Source organism: Acipenser ruthenus, chromosome 2 (assembly GCF_902713425.1).
Source record: "Acipenser ruthenus chromosome 2, fAciRut3.2 maternal haplotype, whole genome shotgun sequence".
In the NCBI taxonomy this organism is placed as follows: Eukaryota; Metazoa; Chordata; class Actinopteri; order Acipenseriformes; family Acipenseridae; genus Acipenser; species Acipenser ruthenus.
This window is the reverse complement of record NC_081190.1, coordinates 13469430-13488872: the sequence shown is the minus strand read 5'-3', so window position 1 is coordinate 13488872 and position 19443 is coordinate 13469430. Positions and strand designations below refer to the sequence as shown.

The following is a 19443-nucleotide window of genomic DNA, read 5'->3' as shown; positions in this document are numbered from 1 at the left end:
CAGTGACACCCATCCAAGTGAACGAACTACCCATCCAATACATGCAGTACAACAGACCTTTTCAACAGTCAGTAGAAGCTGGTTGCTGTAATGTCAAAAAAAAAAAAATGCTTTAGGGTTAGCATATTATTTATTTCTTAGAAGACACCCTTATCCAGGGCGACTTACAATTGTTACAAGATACCACGTTATACATTATTTTTTTACATACAATTACCCATTTATACAGTTGGGTCTTTACTGGAGCAATCTAGGTAAAGTACCTTGCCCAAGGGTACAGCAGCAGTGTCCCCCACCTGGGATTGAACCCACGACCCTCCGATCAAGAGTCCAGAGCCCTAACCACTACTCCACACTGCTGCCCTTTACCACATTTTTGTTCAATACCTATAATTCATACTTATTTAGTGCCTTCATGAAACACCCAAAGAACTTACAACCATGACACAATAAAAAAAAAAGCTAGAAAAAGTGAAAGCAGTGGCCGGGTCTTTATATCTGGGCAACTCAACCCTCCTGATCTCAGAGAGTGCCAGAGAAATCATGGACTCACACATCACAGCTTACTAGTTACTATGAGCACATACATTCATTCTCTCTCTCTCTCTCTCTCTCTCTCTCTCTCTCTCTCTCTCTCTCTCTCTCTCTCTCTCTCTCTCTCTCAAAAAACAGTTAAAGATAATGTACAACTAATACCTTATAACCTTAAAGATTATTTGTGGTGAACGATTATCAAAGAATGGTTAAATATAGGCAAAGCACGGTAAAATGTATTCCTGAAATTGTGACGCATTTTTAAGGAAAAGTTGTATGGCATTTTGCTAATATAAAGAACTACTCAGCCCCCTCCATAATGTTATTTACTCTATGTGATACTTTGACTATAAGCAAATAAAGCAATACTGGACACCTCAGCATTCTTGAACGTGGTTACTGAATGAAACAAATTCCACTTAATCAGTGACACCCATCCAAGTGAACGAACTACCCATCCAATACATGCAGTACAACAGACCTTTTCAACAGTCAGTAGAAGCTGGTTGCTGTAATGTCAAAAAAAAAAATGCTTTAGGGTTAGCATATTATTTATTTCTTAGCAGACACCCTTATCCAGGGCGACTTACAATTGTTACAAGATACCATGTTATACATTATTTTTTTACATACAATTACCCATTTATACAGTTGGGTTTTTAGTGGAGCAATCTAGGTAAAGTACCTTGCTCAAGGGTACAGCAGCAGTGTCCCACACCTGGGACTGAACCCACAACCCTCCATTCAAGAGTCCAGAGCCCTAACCACTACTCCAGACTGCTGCCCTGTGAAATGTGATAACGTTTAGCAACTATTGCATTCAGCTATCTAACAATATTCATAACCCAACCCCAAACCTTAAAGTTGCAACCCTGAAACTTAATGTTAAAAGCCTATTTTTGATCATAACCAGGCCCCTATCAGCTTCCATTCAAATAATACAAGTTGTTAGTCATATTACACATGCTTCCGTATAATAAAGGGTTCAGCTAGAACTAAACACTAGCAGTGTTTGTTTAGTATCTGTGGGATAACTGTGTCCTGGGTTTGTTTGTTTTACAAGACACAAAGGTATCAAATTCTCTGTAATAAATTGCCTTGGAAATCCCCAGCTTGCCAAATATATATATATATATATATATATATATATATATATATATATATATATATATTATATATTATATCTTTTATACATATATTATATATAATGTTTCGCAAAGGACTAATTTCTTTATTAATTAAATCAAGCTTGCCAGTAATTAAACCTTTTTCAACTTTTTTTTTGTGAGGACTAAATGTTTATTCTCATTTTTTTAAAGCGTTGTTATTGAGTTATTGAAGTTATTGAAAGGCTGCTTTGTTATCTTGTATTTAAGCAATTGCGGAGAGTTTGTGCACTTCCCTGATTAACTGTCCCACTGTTCAGAGAAAGAACACAGCTTGTTATGAGTATTCTTGGATCACTCAGTATCACATTGAGGAAACAAGCAGGAATAAACATACATCGAAGGGCTGTAATAAGCAAGGCTCTTGTCAAAGGAATAGTCTTTTTAAAAATCAATTTGCAGGTATTAATTTGATTTTCAGTATTACATTATTTAAAATAGTGAAAATAAAAATGCTTAGCCTACAGATTAAAAGAAAAACAGAACAGATGGTAAACGTTTAGCAACACCTAGTGGATACAAGTTGTACTGTTTTGAAAAAGGTCATTAATAGTGATCAGATTAAGGAAAGGGTAATGAGTTTTAAATGTGATAACTGACATCCGTGTGAATGGATTTGAAATTCCTTCATGATGGCAACTAACAGAACAGGTGAAGTTGCATTAACCTGCCAATGCAGTAGCAGCAACTTAAACACAAGATGGATGCTGAAATCAGTATTCCCCTCATCCTTTATATATAACTTTATAGTAGTACTACATGCAAAAAAGCATAGTAAACCATAGCAAAATCATGTGAACACACAGATAAGCTTGGTTTATAGGGGACAGCATTGTAAAAAAGACATGGTTAACCAAGGTAATGGATGTTAAAAACATGGCATAAGAATGCTAAAAGTATAGTGAACTGCACTGTGCAAATGTACTATGAAAATAAGAGTTACGAGTGAGAACAGTTCTGAAATTATATGTATTTTTAAAGGTGTTATATAACTATGGTTTTATGCAGCATTTTTCTATCAATAGCACAATAATATTCCTATTATATTTTCCAATACAATGCAGTACATGTTTTGAAACATACATTGTAATATAAGCAATGTTCTAGAAAATAACCGTATAAGAGACAGCTATATCTTTATAAACCACCAGGGGGCATACTAAGCCTGGTCAAAAGAGTTTAACTCACAAGGAGACTGTTATCTTTGTGTAAGCCACCAAGGAGCACAAGACTGTATCCTAAACAGAATACTGCCGAGAGTCTAGCTCGGTTGTGCAGAGTTTGCACAAATCCAGGTCAGTATGATTTTTCACCTGGTTGTTCACAGAATAAGTCAACAAAAGGTTGAAATTATTAAAACAATTATTTATTTCAGGACATTTTGAAAAAAAAAAAAAAAAAACTTTTTCAGCTGTGTAAAAGTAAAGAAAAGTAAACACAGTGCAGTAAACTTGTTGTGTTTCATGAATTTTTCAAGAATATATTGTATTGTAGTGGCAAACATAGCTTTGGTCGAACCGTGAGTTTTTATTTTGGGTCTAGTCCGGTATGAAGGACATCAACCAAAACAAAACAAAACAAAACATAAAGGTCTTTATGACAGAAATACAATGATTCTTGGTTGTAAATCTACCTCCCGACCTGTGAGGGCGCTAAGCAGCGAGAACAGAGTTCCCTGGACTGGCTGGCCTGACAGTCCTTTCCCAGAGTTCAAGGGAAGTCGGCCAGCTAGAAAGGGGGCAGGACTCCGTTGCATTAACGCATTGACCTGGAAGGGAAACGACATGGCAGCCACAGATTGGAGAGGCGGTTGCACTCATATACCAAGGGGTCATGTGTGACGGCATAAAAGGGGACACAGAATCACTGTCTGTTTCTTCGCTTGGTTTATGCATTGAACCTAGAAGGACTGCGAGAGACCCCAGTTGTGAAACTGTAAACGTACCGTGAGTGTTTTGTTTGTTTGTCTGTAATTGTCTTGCCTTGTGCATTAACAGACGGCTAACATGATTCCGGAGCTGTCGCTGAGGGCCAGCACAAAGCCGGAACAGCACTTCATTGCTGTCACTAAATAAACTGTATCACCCACCATGAGCACTACTGCATGTACCCAGGACTGGTGACCGTGTCTGTATTATTGTGGGGCGCATATTGTTTATTACTTGGGACTGCAATCCCCTTGTTATTTACCACGTGCAGTACACATTGGTGTGTATTGCCGGGGGATTATTGTTTGCTTGCCAGACCTGGAATATACAATAAAGCCCTTTTCCAAACGGATTACAAATCTCTCTGTCTGTTTCATTCACGCACTGCATCACTTCTGCACCTGTAACCACTCAGCCACCTGTTCACAGTCTTGCACAGAAGTAGTTTAAAAAAAAAAAAAAACATTTTCAAAAAACAAAGCAAAAGTCTCCAGCACAGCTGTGTCCTTCTCAACCCGGTCATGATCCCCTGTCTAGTGAAAGCTGTGTCCTTCTCTCCCCGGTAACAATCCCCTGTCTAGTGAATGCTGTGTCCTTCTCTCCCCGGTAACAATCCCCTGTCTAGTGAATGCTGTGTCCTTCTCTCCCCGCTAAACGATCCCCTGTCTAGTGAATGCTGTGTTCTTCTCTCCCCGCTAAACGATCCCCTGTCTAGTGAATGCTGTGTCCTTCTCTCCACAGTCACGATCCCCTGTCTAGTGAATGCTCGGCCTTTTTATGTGGCTGGGATGGAGGAGATACTTGCTAATTGCATCGGCTACAAGTGCTGCCTAATTGAGACAATGACTAATCTAATCACTTTAATTATCATCCCTATCAGCACCTGTAGCCTATAGCCCAATGATCTCCTCCTGATCATGGCAGGCTGGTTCCAGAGCTGATGCCTTCTGTGCTGTTTGCTGGGTCCTGCCAGCCTCGCTCCAGCCCACCATGAGTGCCCCCTGTCGGTTGGCACATGAGCGGCTCACAATATATACAGTAAAACCTGCCTTAGCGACCACCTCTGAAGAGAGACAACCTGTTATGAGTGACTACCTGCAGGGGCCACAGAATGTTTTCCCAAATAATTTAACTGTGGAGTGACCACCTGTCATCTGCGATTGTGCATTTTCTTACTCCCATCTATAAAAGCAAAACTGTAGGAGAGACTGATCTCCACTTATCAGCCTGTGCTTTTTTAAAAATTTCCAGCAAAATATTTTTTCTTTTGCTGGTTACCGTTTCTGCATTATCCGGCTTCATACTCAACATGAACCGAAACCGGAACTTGAAAGGAAGATGTGAACATGTTGAAAGGAATGGAACTACTGTAAGCTACAGTTTAAAACTAGAACGACCGCGTTTATGCATATCTAGTACAACCATGAGCGGTCAATTTGACTGGTGTATTAAAAACAACATAAATATTATAATGAAAGGTCAAACAATTGAATATAAGTCGTAGTTTTATTCAGGAACGTCATATAAAGCATCTACACAACCGAAACATTAAATAAACGGACATTTGAACAGAAATGTGTTTATATACAGACATATTACTGTGACGGGGTGCCCAATCCTCATTGTTTACATGAAACCATAATTGTTCGTGTATGTTTTGTTGGCTAACGAGCCCTTTTCTTTGATATTGTGTTTTTTGTTTAAACTGTTTCTTTATTATTTAATAAAACACCGAGCACAGCCATAGCGCTTCAGTTTCAGCCCCGCACCTTTTTGTTGTTGTTGCACTTCTTCCGGGTCTTACGTCACCGCTCAAGCCATCCTGTGTCACATGGTGTCCTGCGTGGGAAAACAATGCCTCCAGGAGCCGGACCAGGAAGCAACAAATTGCGTTTTTTTAAATTATTTATAAAAAGGAAAATGCAGCAGAAGGCAGCAGCCGCGACAGCAGCAACAACCTCCCCAGTGTCCAGCACCCAGACGGGAGCAGCACGAGCGTCCAGCGCCCAGGAGGGGCCGCTGGGACGAATACTTCCACCTGGTGGAGGCATCCAGTTGGTGCCCGTTCTGAGAGGAGAGGGGCCATTCCATCCTCAACTGCCCCAGGCCTGGAAAGGAAGAGGGACACCTAAATAAAAAACTTAAATAAATTCAATAAAAATTATAGATAATTGTGCTTAAACATTGAAGTATATAAGCAATAAGACCGGACACATTGGGCTTTACCATGTCGTGTAATGCCATCTGTGTCGGGTCTTATTGCTTGCTTAGATTGTTTTTATTATGGTTTTTTTTTTTTTTTTTAAGTACTTATTTTGACTGTTTTAATATTGATGTTTTTATTTTTTATATTGTATACTTGTTTTTATTGTGAAGTGCTTTGGGATGCCTTGGCATGAAAGACGCTATATACAGCAAATTAAATTTGATTGATTGAAATGACCACCAGACATCCATTCTGCTAACTACATTTTTAACAGAGATATAGATTAATTATAGACTGTGAGTGAGCGACTCACAGAGCAGTGACTCTGTCCTTTGGCATCGAGCTGAAATTTCCATTGCAAACAGAATCTGAGGTCACAAGAAAGATTACATGCGTCAACACCACATGAGCTTACATTTTGAATATGCTGTGTGTCAGCAATACATGAATTTACAAGAGTATGAAGCCAATAATTCACTGAGAACAGAATCCTCTTTTGTATCTAGAAACACCCTCATTGTTTCAGTGCTTGGCAGTACCTTACCTATAGATGGGAGTTATTCAGGCAATTCTAGGAGGTTATTACATTTACTGTACACATACTTTTAATATACATCAAGGGGATCCACTTCTTCATTGCCATCACTTGTCCAGTTTTCTTCAATATCTTACTCAATAATGAATGAGAAGTGTTACCCAGGCAAAGAGAACTATTTCCTATGCTTAAGGAAACCGCAAGTTACCCAGGTATCATCGTAGGGAAAGTGCAGAAAAGGGGAAACATCAGCTTTTCCAGGACAGACGAAACGTATCCTTGGATAATGGAAATGTTTCCTCAAATATCTCAAGACATTTTTATTTATTTTTTCTTTACAGTGAAGCGCCCTCCCTACCTTGCAGACCTGCACAAACACAATAAACCTTTTTATGTATTTTTTTTTTTTTAAACTGCTTGGCAGATAAATAGTTAAATGAATTATTATTATCTTCAAGGCTGCAGGCACTGGAATGTCCAAGTCCCAGTGTGTCCATTCTGTTAACTGCCTCACATAAGTGAGTCTTATTTTGTAGATTGACCCAAAGTATTTGCTCAAATATAATAAGGTTTAAGTTAATAAAAACTTTATTGACAGTTTGGAAAATACAGAAGGCAATATTTACCTGTGCTCCAGAGACAGGCTGTAGTCCTTATTTCATTCATCCCGCTACAACAAAGGTCTCTAAATAAGCCTGTTTTATACAGCACTTGATGTTTACATCTTTCATAATTTCATAATAGTCTACATCGGTCCGGTTACACGATTCCATTTGCTTCAGATATTTATCACTTAAGCTAGCCAAAGAATTACAAATAAAAAAATGTTTATGTGAGTTTAAATCTTACACAAGGTTATTTATAAATGGTTACACATTCCTATGTCTCCAGCTTAATTAAAAACAAATATTCTGACCTTGTTGGAAAGCAAAAGTGAAAGTTGCACATTGCGCTACAGTACAGGTGGCTTGTTGTTCTCATTTCTATTCTACTCACCCTGGGGGAAAGATGAAAATAACTGCAGTTGCTCTTTGTGCTCTTCTTCTTTTGGTTGCAATAACTGAAGGTAAGCATCATGACTTAATACTTCATGTAGTCAAAACTCATCCATGTGGGACGATTACTGTTACTGTGTAGAGAGAGGACATGACTGTGAAGTGCTGTGCTTGTGCAGCTGTAGTTAAGTTTTGATATTGATCCACAGCCAACAAAAAATGAAATGGCTTTGAACCCGAATTATGGGAAGGAAAGGTATGCTCTTTATTTAGGAAAAACAACTTTTTTTAACTTTTAGACTTCCATTCTTTAAAAAAAAGTGAAGTAAATGATTTTGATGTCAAAGCTCACTACAATAAATATGCTCTTTGCTATCTAAACTTACCTGGCACGAACCCCATGTAACTAATGTTGGTTCATAAGAAGCCCCCCACAGTATTTACCTGAGCTTAAGGATACAACATAACTTGTTTTAATGCATACGAGTATCTGAAAAGTCCTTATAGTGAAATATTGCCTTGTCTAATTAGGAGCAAATCCACCTGTTGTAAAATATTGCCACAGAATGTCATTTCATGTTATTACCATGACAATAAGCTAAAATCATTACCGGAATTCACATGTATTTCCAGGAGAGTCATCTTATGTGGTTACTCACTGTCTCAATGTTTTTTAAATTACATTGGTGTTGAACTGGTAGTCTTCCTTAGCACAGCATATCATTGGTGATATAAAATTGATGTTAGCTTCCAAGCTAAATCAGATTTACCTGGGGAGAGTGTGGCGATTGTGTGCTATTGCTTTGGATATACTGTATAAAACAAAAGCATAAATAAAACACACTTGTGTCAATGTCTGGCCTTAGATCATGCAATGCCTTATGACACAACCTTTTATTTTCCAGGAAGAATTGTTTCCTCTGGTCAGAAATGTCTTTGCATTGGAAAAGGATTACATTTTATCAAAACTAAACTCATTCGCAATATACAGGTTTTTCAGAAGAGTATCACCTGTGACCAAGTTGAAATCATGTAAGTAGTTTTTCTAAGTATTATAGTCCAGTTTCTGAAAGAAAAAAATAGACATACATTACACACAATTTACAAAGTTTGTACAGCGCTTATTTACTATAATTTCATTGAAAATCTGTGCTCCTTTAAAGTCCAATATTGGGGTAATGGTGCGTATGTGTAGTTAAACCAGTAGCCTTGTCTGCTGTGTTCATTTTGTAAAGTTTCACCTCCTTAAGAGCTTAAGTCTCCAGTATTCTTTGCCGGTACTGCATCTTTTTACTGCAGTCTTTTTTTAAAGTAATTTACGCCTTATATTTGATAATTACTGGAAGTAATGTATTCAAACGTTAGATGCTTAGAATTAACTTTAGAAAACACATCTGAAAACCAGATACTTCAAAAGAAAAACAACTTTTAAAGAAACTGTTAAATATTTGAAATAAATAGATATTCAGTTATTGTGTACTTTTTTTGTGTGTTTATCAATGAATTTGGCTTATGAATTGCATGACTAAATTATATTAACAAAGGGAACAGTCTAGTAGCTTGGTTTGTTGCCTCTTGAAGAAAATGTGCGTGCCAAAGGAAAGAGAAGAATGTTGTTTAGAAGCTTCAAAAACAAATAAATCATTCAAATATACAGCAAAAATGCATGCCCTTTATGCATTATTCATTAAACAAGTTAGGAGTCATTTGGCTGTGATCTTCTTTCTACTGTAGGATGAAGACTAGCTATTAATATGACAATCTAGGAAAAAAGAGTATCTGAAAAATGTATTTGTTCATTATTTGATGACAGTGCCACATTTAAGAAGACTGGGAAGCAAGTATGTCTTAAGCCGAATTCCAAGAGGGTGAAGAAGATTCTTGATAGGCTTTTAAACAAACGGTATGTTTTTGTTAGATCTCAAGGGTCTAGTTCATTGATATGTACTTTGTAGTTTTAAATACTGCTGCTCTTTATAGCAATCCAGGGGGTGGTGTATTGAGACACTTTTTAACACAACTACATACAAAAAAAAATAGTGAAATTAGGTTTGTTTCTTGTTTCATAGAAAAAATATCTAAAATAGTTAACAAAAAAATAGAAACACAAATGTTAAGTTTGAAGCATTGAAGCTGTTCCATAGAGCAGTGGTCTCTCCAGGGTAGTCTTGCTCACAGATCAGTGTACTGTACACGGAAGGTAGCCACTGCTTGTCTGCAAATACAAAACAAATGCACGGTAAAAGGAAAAGGAAAACAAAAAGAAGCTCTAGAATAAAACTCCACGAGTCCTTTCCTCTCCTCTCCTGTCTTCAACTCTGCAGACTACTGCCTCATGCATTCTAACTGTTTAATTCTGGTACAAACCCTTCTGGTAGACAAGAATACACTTTTTAATATCTAAACTGAACCATATGTTTATACAAAGAGTGAGGAGTATATGGAATATATTACCAAGCCATGTTGATTGCCATTGGCATCCTTTAAGAAATAATTAATGAAGTCTTGGGATCAACCAACCAGACAAGTATTGATGGTCAGGCTTTCTCTTGTTCGTAACTATTCCTGTTAATCTGATAAAATAATTATTATGCCATGTGCAGAATGTGTGGCTGTTTAACATCCGCATTTCTTTTCAGAGGACTCAAACAACAATCAAAGAGAAGACAAGGGAAGAAAACAAAAGCGTTTTTATCCCATTGAGTGGCATGAGTTTCTGTGCACCATCATTCTTCTTCCAGGGATGTGTCGTATGACAATCTAAAGGATTCATTTATATCTTGAAAGTAATAGCAAATTAGATGGTGTGGCATGGCGGAAGTAAATAGTGTGGGTGTGTTTATATTTAAATTTGGCAGATACATGTGTGGTGATCATCAATCAAGTCACAGCCACATGGTATAAAAAGGAAGCTAAGTCCTTTGTTTGGTGGAGGAGTTTGCGGTGAGTGGTTGAGATGTGAAGGTGAACACCCAGCCTGAACAGTAGTGTTTCTGTCCAGATCTGTCCTTTTATTTTGGCCCCTGTGCTTTTGTTTCTTTGTTTTTGTTTGTTGTGTTGAATTAAAGTGTTGCTTTGTGCTTAAAACTGCAGCTTCTGTGTCTGGGTTTGCTTTCCTGCTGCTGACCAGCCTTGACTGCAATGCTACCCTGTTACAGATGGTTATAAACTAGCCATTGTGGGCTGTGAAACTGAGGAATGAGGAGGGGCCACAGTGTCTTCAACAAAGTGTCTTTATTGTGATCACCGGAGGGGGGGCGGCGCACCAACACACACTCCTACAGGGCAGTCACTATTGTCAGTATCAATCACCCTAATCTCAGTGAAAATCAGTACATCTAAATCTCAGTCCTGCCTATTTAAAATATTTTAACCATAACATCCAAAGTAAAGGAAAGTTTAATACATGCCTTAGTGCACTTGTCAGTCTGACACAGTAGCCCACACAACTAAGGAGACGTGGAAACAGTGTCCCAGCTCATCTGTCGTATCTCTTTTCACCAATAGATGTCTCTGCTCTCAAAAATTAATACGATTTTCAGTCAATCAATGACAGTCCCTGTTTGAAACAGTTAATGGAGAATACTATTTGTACACCACCAAAGGTAATAGTGAATACTCCCCGGTAAACAATTCAGCGTTAGTCCTGAAGAAGCGGAGTGCACCTTTTCCACTACACAGTCCAGCAAAGTCTTGCATTTCCTTCTCCTGAGCTGATCGATTGTCCTGGATGACAAGCTGAATCTCTCTGCCACTCTCTTTAATTGGGAAACTAGTTACACTGCATTACAATAACATGGTACAGTTTGGATTTCACAACAGGTCCATAGCAACAGCAGCCTGTCCAATGTATTTTGTTTTCAGCATTTCTGCATATATGAAGGATGTCATAATAAAGTGCACATATTAATACACTATCCAGTGTGTTTGCAATTATGTTCTTTTATTTAAAACTGTACCCAAAACATTGTGATAAGGACGACAAAGAAAAACAAGTGCCAATGCTTTCAGAGGCTATCGGCCATACGCAGAAACAGAACTGTCAGCACTCACTTACAGTGCTGGTTTGAGTGCTTCCTAAATATGACTTCGAACAACCTACTGGGTCAATTAAGAAAAAAAGGCCAAAAGTCAGTTATGTCAGGGTGCAGATAGAAAGCCAACTTTCAGCAGGAAAATACTGGTAGCTACGGGTAAGCTTCTTCAGTATGCTGAAGTTGTACCATGGGAAGAGGCTAAACTTTCATTTAGCATCCTTAATGTCAGTAACACATTTAATGTAACACAGTTAAGCCAATAATAAAACACAGAATATTGGTGATGATCCCTTAAAAATTCCCCATGAGATATTGCATTAAAAGAGAAGGCATGCCCGCTGTACAATAAGCAGAAAGCCACTGTGCAGTACAGGCCTGTAAGGTACTCTATGGGGTTAACTCTATCCCAGGCTGTGGCAGGGCTGAGGTCTGTCCTTGTAAATAGTGTATTTGTGGTGGTGGTTTATAAATAAGACAGTTTTTGTTTGATTTAGAAATAAAATGTGTTTATTTTGAAAAAAACAAAGTGTGTACTGGATATGGCAGGGCTGGGAGGTTAGACTTCCCTCCCTGCCTAATTGAAACCCAATCTGCAACAGGTGGCCAGGTGTCAATTGACTAATTATTGATTAATTAACTCACATGCCTTCAAAAGGGGTCTGGAAAGCCAGTCCTTTGTTCTGCTTTTGTTTGTTCTGTTTTTGTGTACCAGCATGAAGAACCAAGGGCAGTGAAACCACTGTATGTTTAACGGGAATCCTTAGCACCGTAGGTAGGGATTCATTTAGAGAATATTAATCCCACAATATTTTAGTTTAGTTTGTGCAGGGAAAAAGTTCCTGGAGCGGGACCTCCCTTTTAGTGGGAGCAGCACTCTACCCACAGTGTTTTGTATTGTATTTTTTGTATGTACACCTGTGTGTGTCCTACTGTGTCCTTGGTGGCTACCAATCATTGCAACTGCCTGTCTGTAAATAAAACCTGGACGCCTGAGCGGCGTTTTCAACTACAAACCCTCTGTGTCTCTCTCGTCTCTCAGTGGATACCCACGCAGTAACAGGACACCCCTGTTTCACAGGTCAACAAAGTTTAATGGACTGTATTGTAGATGAAGGGGTTGTTTTAAAGAACCTACAGTAAACAATTTAATGATAAAGGTTTAGGGCCAAATAAACAATTTCTTTACTCAAGTCCAGTTTACTTAAATGAACATAAACTGCTGTTGTATCTATTACGGGTCTCAAACAGAGATACCATTAAACAGAATATAGTCTGGACAATAAATCACAGTAACACGTACAAAGTTATCTGTGGCTAACATTTAATTCTGTTGGACAGGGTTGCAATCTGAGCTCTCAAAACACAAAATAATACATTTCTTAATCGGTGAAGTACAGAAGATTGTAATCAAATCCAATATTATGTATTATTGGCTATTTTGAGTTATCATCGTTGGCTACATATTAGCCATCAGTGGATACAGCTTTTACACAGGGAATGAGGCCTTGCATTTTAGATCAACATTTCAAATTATATTAAAAAATTACAATGATCTGTATTATTTTACAATTATGAACCCTTTTATATAATTGTTGTATAATACCCATTAATATTATGACACTTCATTAATATCTCCAGTGCAACATACTATTATTGTTAATTATCAAACCTCATGTTATACCATACACATGCTTTTCTTTTTAATCAGCAAAATCATACGCAGTGGGGACGAGACAATTACACGGACAACCACCATCATGCTGCTTGTGAAGTCATTAAGATCCTTATGATTTCTCATGATTGTTTCTAAATAGTTGCACACAACTCTCAAAACAGCTCCACATGACATGTCACATGACCACATACATTTGTACAATCTCTTTCTTGCATTTGTTCTCTATTTATTTTTGGCCAGTCAGTGTAGCATTTATTGGTTGCATTTACTTAATATGATAATTTCTAACCTGCTGAATTAACTACCTGAGTGAGCTGGAATATGTAAGGAAAAAAACTCCTAGAGCAAGCAAGCTGGATTTCAGTCATGCTACAATTCGTCTGAATAGTACAGAGAAGCCTCATAGTAAATAAACTGGTTAATAAACAATTTCAAACTGGCACAACAACCTGCTTGCACACCTTAAGATTTAGCACCTAATTAGAGAGAAGCTTGATCAGTTGTGGTTTAGCTCATATCTATTGGAATAACATTCTATTCTGACAAGAATGACATCATCCATAGACTTTGAGAAATAACAAGTTTACTGCACTGTGTTAAATTTTACACCATTTGCACTATTTTTGGGTAAATGAAACAGTTGTTGTAATAGAATAATTTAAGACACAAATAGAAGTGTAGCAGTTGGATCAGTATAATTAAAGCTGCTAATAGTAACTAGGTGAAGCGCTGAAGCAGAGACATTCCTGCCAGCTGTAAAACACAGGCTACAACTTGGTGTCAACAGTGTATTGAGTTAATAGCTCTATTTTATATAGAGAGTTGTACTCTCCTATAGAGCTTGGTGAAGCTTACAGTCTTATTACTGCCATGCAAGTGTGTGTAATAAGACTGTGACGTCACTGCCATGGCCTGCGATCGATTACAGTGACGTCACAGCGATCGATTACAGTGACGTCACAGCAATCGATTACAGTGACGTCACAGCGATTGATTACAGTGACGTCACAGCGATCGATTACAGTGATGTCACAGCGATCGATTACAGTGCCGTCACAGCGATCGATTACAGTGCCGTCACAGCGATCGATCACAGTGACGTCACAGCTATCGATTACAGTGACGTCACAGCGATCGATTACAGTGACGTCACAGCGATCGATTACAGTGACGTCACAGCGATCGATTACAGTGACGTCACAGCGATCGATTACAGTGACGTCACAGCGATAGATTACAGTTATTACAATAAATGTTTCATTTACCCAAAAATAGATGGTGTCAAATAATAATTTGGCCCTCTGTGACAGATTTGAGATGGATTACATGTGAAATCAGATAAATAAAATGTTTGCAGGAACTCTTTCCCCTTGTGGTTAACTCTGGATATAAACAGTTCAGATAAGGAACACATCTTGGCTGTGATTCTGAAAGTGTCTGTAACATAAGTTCCCATTCCCCTTAACTCCACACATGCCAGTGTACTGACGGGTGGAAGTTGCTACAGTGCTATTTAACATTTGACAATGCTTATTTAACACAGTGCAGTAAACTTGTTATTTCTCAAAGTCTGTGAATGATGTCATGATTATCAAAATAGAATGTTATTCCAATAGATAGGAGCTAAACCACAACTGATCAAGCTTCTCTCTAATTAGGTGCTAAATCTTAAGGTGTGCAAGCAGGTTGTTGTGCCAGTTTGAAATTATTTATTAACCAGTTTATTCACTATGAGGCTTCTCTGTGCTATTCAGATGAATTGTAGCATGACTGAAATCCAGCTTAAGGTGTGTAAGCAGGTTGTTGTACCAGTTTGAAGCACAGTCAGGTAGTTAATTCAGCTGGTTAGAAATGAAAAATAAATTGAAAGTTATCATATTAAAGTAAATGCAACCAATAAAATGCTACACTGACTGGCCAAAAAGATAAGTAAATAAAGAGAGTGACTGCAAGAAAGACATTGTATAAATGTATGTGGTCATGTGGAGCTGTTGAGAGTTGTGTGCAATTATTCAGAAACAATCATGAGAAATAAGGATCTCAATGACTTCACAAGCAGCATGATAGTGGTTGTCTGTGTAATTGTCTCATCCCCCAATACAGTTAATAAATGTGAGTAAACAGCAACTTCAAATAAAGAAACTAGGTAATGATGTTATTGATGCCAGGCCCTTGCTGTATAAGAGTCTTTACCTTCAGTATGTAATGAAGGAGGGCTGCTCTAAACAGGTGTTTTCCATCTTGAAATCCCATGACTCATTACATGTATAAAAAGTCAGCATTATGAAGATGCAATTTAAGAAGTATATTTTCACACATGCAGTTGCACCATGGAAGTGAAATTTGTTTACAGAACTACTTCCTTCAAATGCTGAAGCAACACTTCACATTTATAAAAAATCACAGGCATCGTTCAAGTAGATTACACAGCAGTGCAGAGGAAACTCTTTTCAGCTTTTCAGTTCCCTAAATGAACAGCATAGAGATGACCGGGATTGAACCAGCAAACCTTTACTCAGACTGCCAACAGTATTTATTATTCACCCTAATTCAAGCAGGCAGGGATCCCAGGAACACACAGAGATGCACACTTCTTTCTCTTTTCCAAAATTAAGCTACCTTTGAAAATATACATGTAGGCTTATTTAATTACAGTGAAATTACAGAAAGTGTTATTATGGCATCATTTTTTGATCTTGCTGAATTAAATAAGTTATGCCTTCTTATTAACACACAGTGGAAAATAGGTCCCAAGGTTAATACATTTTCAAAGCTATACCAAAGAGTATTAATTAGCATTGTAATACCATTTAAATACTGTCTGCCCAGAAGAAACGTTCTCATTAGTTCAGTCCTGCACGGGCAACACCAATGGCTCATACCATTGTAGCAGCCCTAATGTGTTACTATTGCCACCTATTAAATAGGTGTCCTTTTTGTGTTTAGTTTATAAAGTGAACAGTGGAAATGCTTCAAGTTACCTTACATCCCTGTTAGAGACTTGTAATTCTACCTATGCAAATCAAATGATGTGCCTACTTGTAAAATCCCTTTTTATATCACGGATCTCATCTTTGGAACTCATTGCCTTCGAACATAAAACAAACAGCCTCTTCACAATACCCTTTTAAATCAATCACACACACATATATATATATATATATATATATATATATATATATATATATATATATATATATATAAATCTGACCATGGTTGCAAATCCTGTAAATACTGACTATGACCATGACCAACTGTTTGTCTTGTTGAATGAGTTGTCTACTTTTGCTATTGATTTTATAATGTTCTAATGCCTTCTCCTGCCAGGACCCCCGTGTAAATGAGAAGTATATCTCAAGGGGTCTATCTTGGTTAAATAAATACATTTGAGATATTCCAGAACCACAACCTCCTGGACCTGAATCAACAAGGGGGAGTTTTTAGGTGGGGAATAACAACATGTTAATTTCAGGAGCAGGTGAATTCCAGGCTCATCAACAACAAGTCAAAAGTGAAAGCTGTGGATGGTTATAAATAGCAGGTTCCCAGTCCATCTTTCTCATGAGTACATACACAACAGGAAGTGGTAACAACAACTAAACAAATCTGTGAAAACAAATCTAGAGAAAAAAAAATGTATAGCACCAGTGGAGTTCTTTTTCTCACTCTGGTTCTGAGTGCAACGCTTGTCAACGGTACAGTACACGTTTCTATTGTTCTATTTTATCAGCTGTCTCAAACGGACTCTGCAGTGGTGGGACGTACAGTTTAGTTTGAGATTTTCTTCATTGGAATGTTTGTACATGTACAATCATTTAAAACTGCAGAAAATGTGTTCAATGTATGATTTAAAATGAAATAATTTTATTAAATGAAACGTCAAGGCATGCATCTAAGATGTAGTATGTTTGGCAGCGGCCAACAATCAAACTGTACTGAAATGATCAGCCAGTACAAATCTCCGTCAGAATAAATAAATGAAGTTAATGGGTGGAATGGAAAGGGACAGGACTAGATTTGGTTATAGTGGTACAGAAATGTAATCATGACACAAAAATGTTACAAAATAATACACAGAATTCCTTGACAATAAACACAGCCCTTGGGTAACATACTGTACTCGACTTTTAACCCAATGATCAGATTACTGTGAGATATGTTTAACCAGGACAGCTTTCTTTACCTTCTTTTCATTTGCATAATACAGTTCTCTTTTTTTTTTAAAGGCATGAAATTACCAAACACACGTTGCCTTTGCATTGGTGCCAGAAAGGATTCCATTCATCCCAATCGAATTGAGAAATTGGAGGTGTTTCCTATGAGTCCGAAGTGTGATCATCTTGAAATAGTGTGAGTAAATAACCTTGAGCATCATATCTACAGAGCAGTACATTCGCTAGACCTAACAGCAAATAGAGCAAGTTTGTTTGGACTGTTATGAGTGAATGACATTCCAAATGAACTGTAATGGAATCTGTTTCTAAAAAAAAAAAGAAAAAAAAATACCTCTTTACAATTTATGACATTCCAAATAAACCCTAATGGAATCTGTTTATATAAAAAAAGATCTCTTAAAAGCAATATACAGCTTATGAAATATCTTGCTGGCACTGTGTTGTATCTGTTTAAATGTCATAGTAAGTTAACCTAATAAAACTATTAGATGAGTTATATTAGACTTCTCTTCCTGTTGCGGTATGGTAAACCACATTTACAAGCGCTAAATATAATACTATTTTGTGAAATAATTTTCAGAATTATAATACATTTCGATATTCACTGTTTTGGGGGAAAAAATGCATGTACCCTTATATTTATTATGTTTTTTTTTTCATTATATTTATAATTATTGTTATTATTACTATAATTGTATATTTTTGTATCTTCTGTCAGTGTTACATTGAAAGAAACAAATGAGAAGCTGTGTTTAAATCCAGATTCAAAGCAAGTGAAGAGAATTCTGGGCAGAATGATCCAGAAAGGGTACAGTAACTTCAGTTTTTATTTATAATGACACTTTGAACACCTTAAAAGACATTTAGGGTCAGTCACACATAATCCAATGTACAATCTGTGCCACCTTTTTTTGAAAGGGCAATACAGCTTTAGATGCTACAAAAAATATATTTTAGTGTAAGTGAGATTTTCCCTTAAAAAAAGATGCAAACTGCACTTTGGAGTCGATAAATCTGGCCTATAATTGGTTACCATTTATTTAATGACTATGCCAATATATTCAAGAGGAAACATAAAAAATCAGTTCACATTACAGTTCACACAATTATCTGCAGTACTCTCTTTTACCAACAGAGGGCATACAATTTCATAGCATAAACTGTTTTTCTATTTTGTCTGAGGTAGATCTGCTTCTGGGGCAGTTTTCATTAAAGCACAGACAGAATATACCTCATGGTAATTTACTCCAACTGCTTTATAAACCCATAGTTCAGTTTGACGTTAAATTAACATACTGTAAGAAAAAAAAAGTCCTTTCAATATACAGTAGTATATTCTAAAGGCAAAAGTTGTCAGCTCTGCCTCAATTTGCTTTTAAAAATTGATACCCTGGTACTCTTTATATACACTATACTTTTTACACATATTCAACTCACCCCCAGCAACCATGCTGCTACTATTATTATTATTATTATTATTATTATTATTATTATTATTATTATTATTATTATTATTATTAAATAAATGATGCACTTTTTTATAGGTCATCTACAAAGAAATGAAGGCTTCTTGTGTGCCAGTGATTTCAGCACCCCCTGATTTCCCGCAGCTACCATGCTACAATATACATTTTTGCAAGATTAAATAAATGATGTTCTTTTTTCTCTGCAATGACATGAAGGCTTCTTGGAGTGCAGTGGTGTACCTGTTATCTTTATTTTCTTTAAGTTTCTGTGTAATAAGAAAAAAATTGTGAACTGTCTTTAATTCTGGAAATATTCCACATAAATATATATATGGAATACATAAACTTGTACATCTAATAAATACTGGCAATAAACTTTTCATTGATCATTTTAATGGGTTGTAAACTGTTGTACTCTGCTCTACATACAAAATACTGTATACATTTCTAAATATTTATTAGTACAGTATTACTCTTAAGTTTAATTAAGCTTAACAATAGATTGACTGGTTGACACACAATGAAACGTGTACTAAAATCTATTTTCAGGGGCATTGCTCAATTTCCTCTTTCCAGTAAAACACTAGAAGCAGAAAAATTGTTAACTTTTCCCTCTACAGCTATGACCAAAAGAATTGTATCACCCCATAGAATGAAATAATTTTGCTTTATATAAAACCTGAATGAAACCTGCTGACATACTGACATATTGAATTACATACCGCT

General features: G+C 36.9%; 2 protein-coding genes across 2 annotated transcripts; both read left to right on the top strand.

Moving 5' to 3' along the window:
* Positions 1–7263: 7263 nt before the first annotated feature.
* LOC117403829 (C-X-C motif chemokine 11-1-like) lies at positions 7264–10456 on the top strand. Its single transcript, XM_034006270.3, has 4 exons — positions 7264–7435; positions 8270–8396; positions 9178–9267; positions 10004–10456. The coding sequence occupies exons 1-4, from the start codon at positions 7378–7380 to the stop codon at positions 10065–10067; spliced, it is 339 nt and encodes a 112-aa protein (XP_033862161.3). The 5' UTR covers positions 7264–7377; the 3' UTR covers positions 10068–10456.
* A 6168-nt stretch (positions 10457–16624) lies between these two features.
* Positions 16625–19112, top strand: LOC117403941 (C-X-C motif chemokine 11-1-like). Its single transcript, XM_034006444.3, has 4 exons — positions 16625–16771; positions 17303–17426; positions 17970–18059; positions 18796–19112. The coding sequence occupies exons 1-4, from the start codon at positions 16711–16713 to the stop codon at positions 18812–18814; spliced, it is 294 nt and encodes a 97-aa protein (XP_033862335.3). The 5' UTR covers positions 16625–16710; the 3' UTR covers positions 18815–19112.
* Positions 19113–19443: the final 331 nt, after the last annotated feature.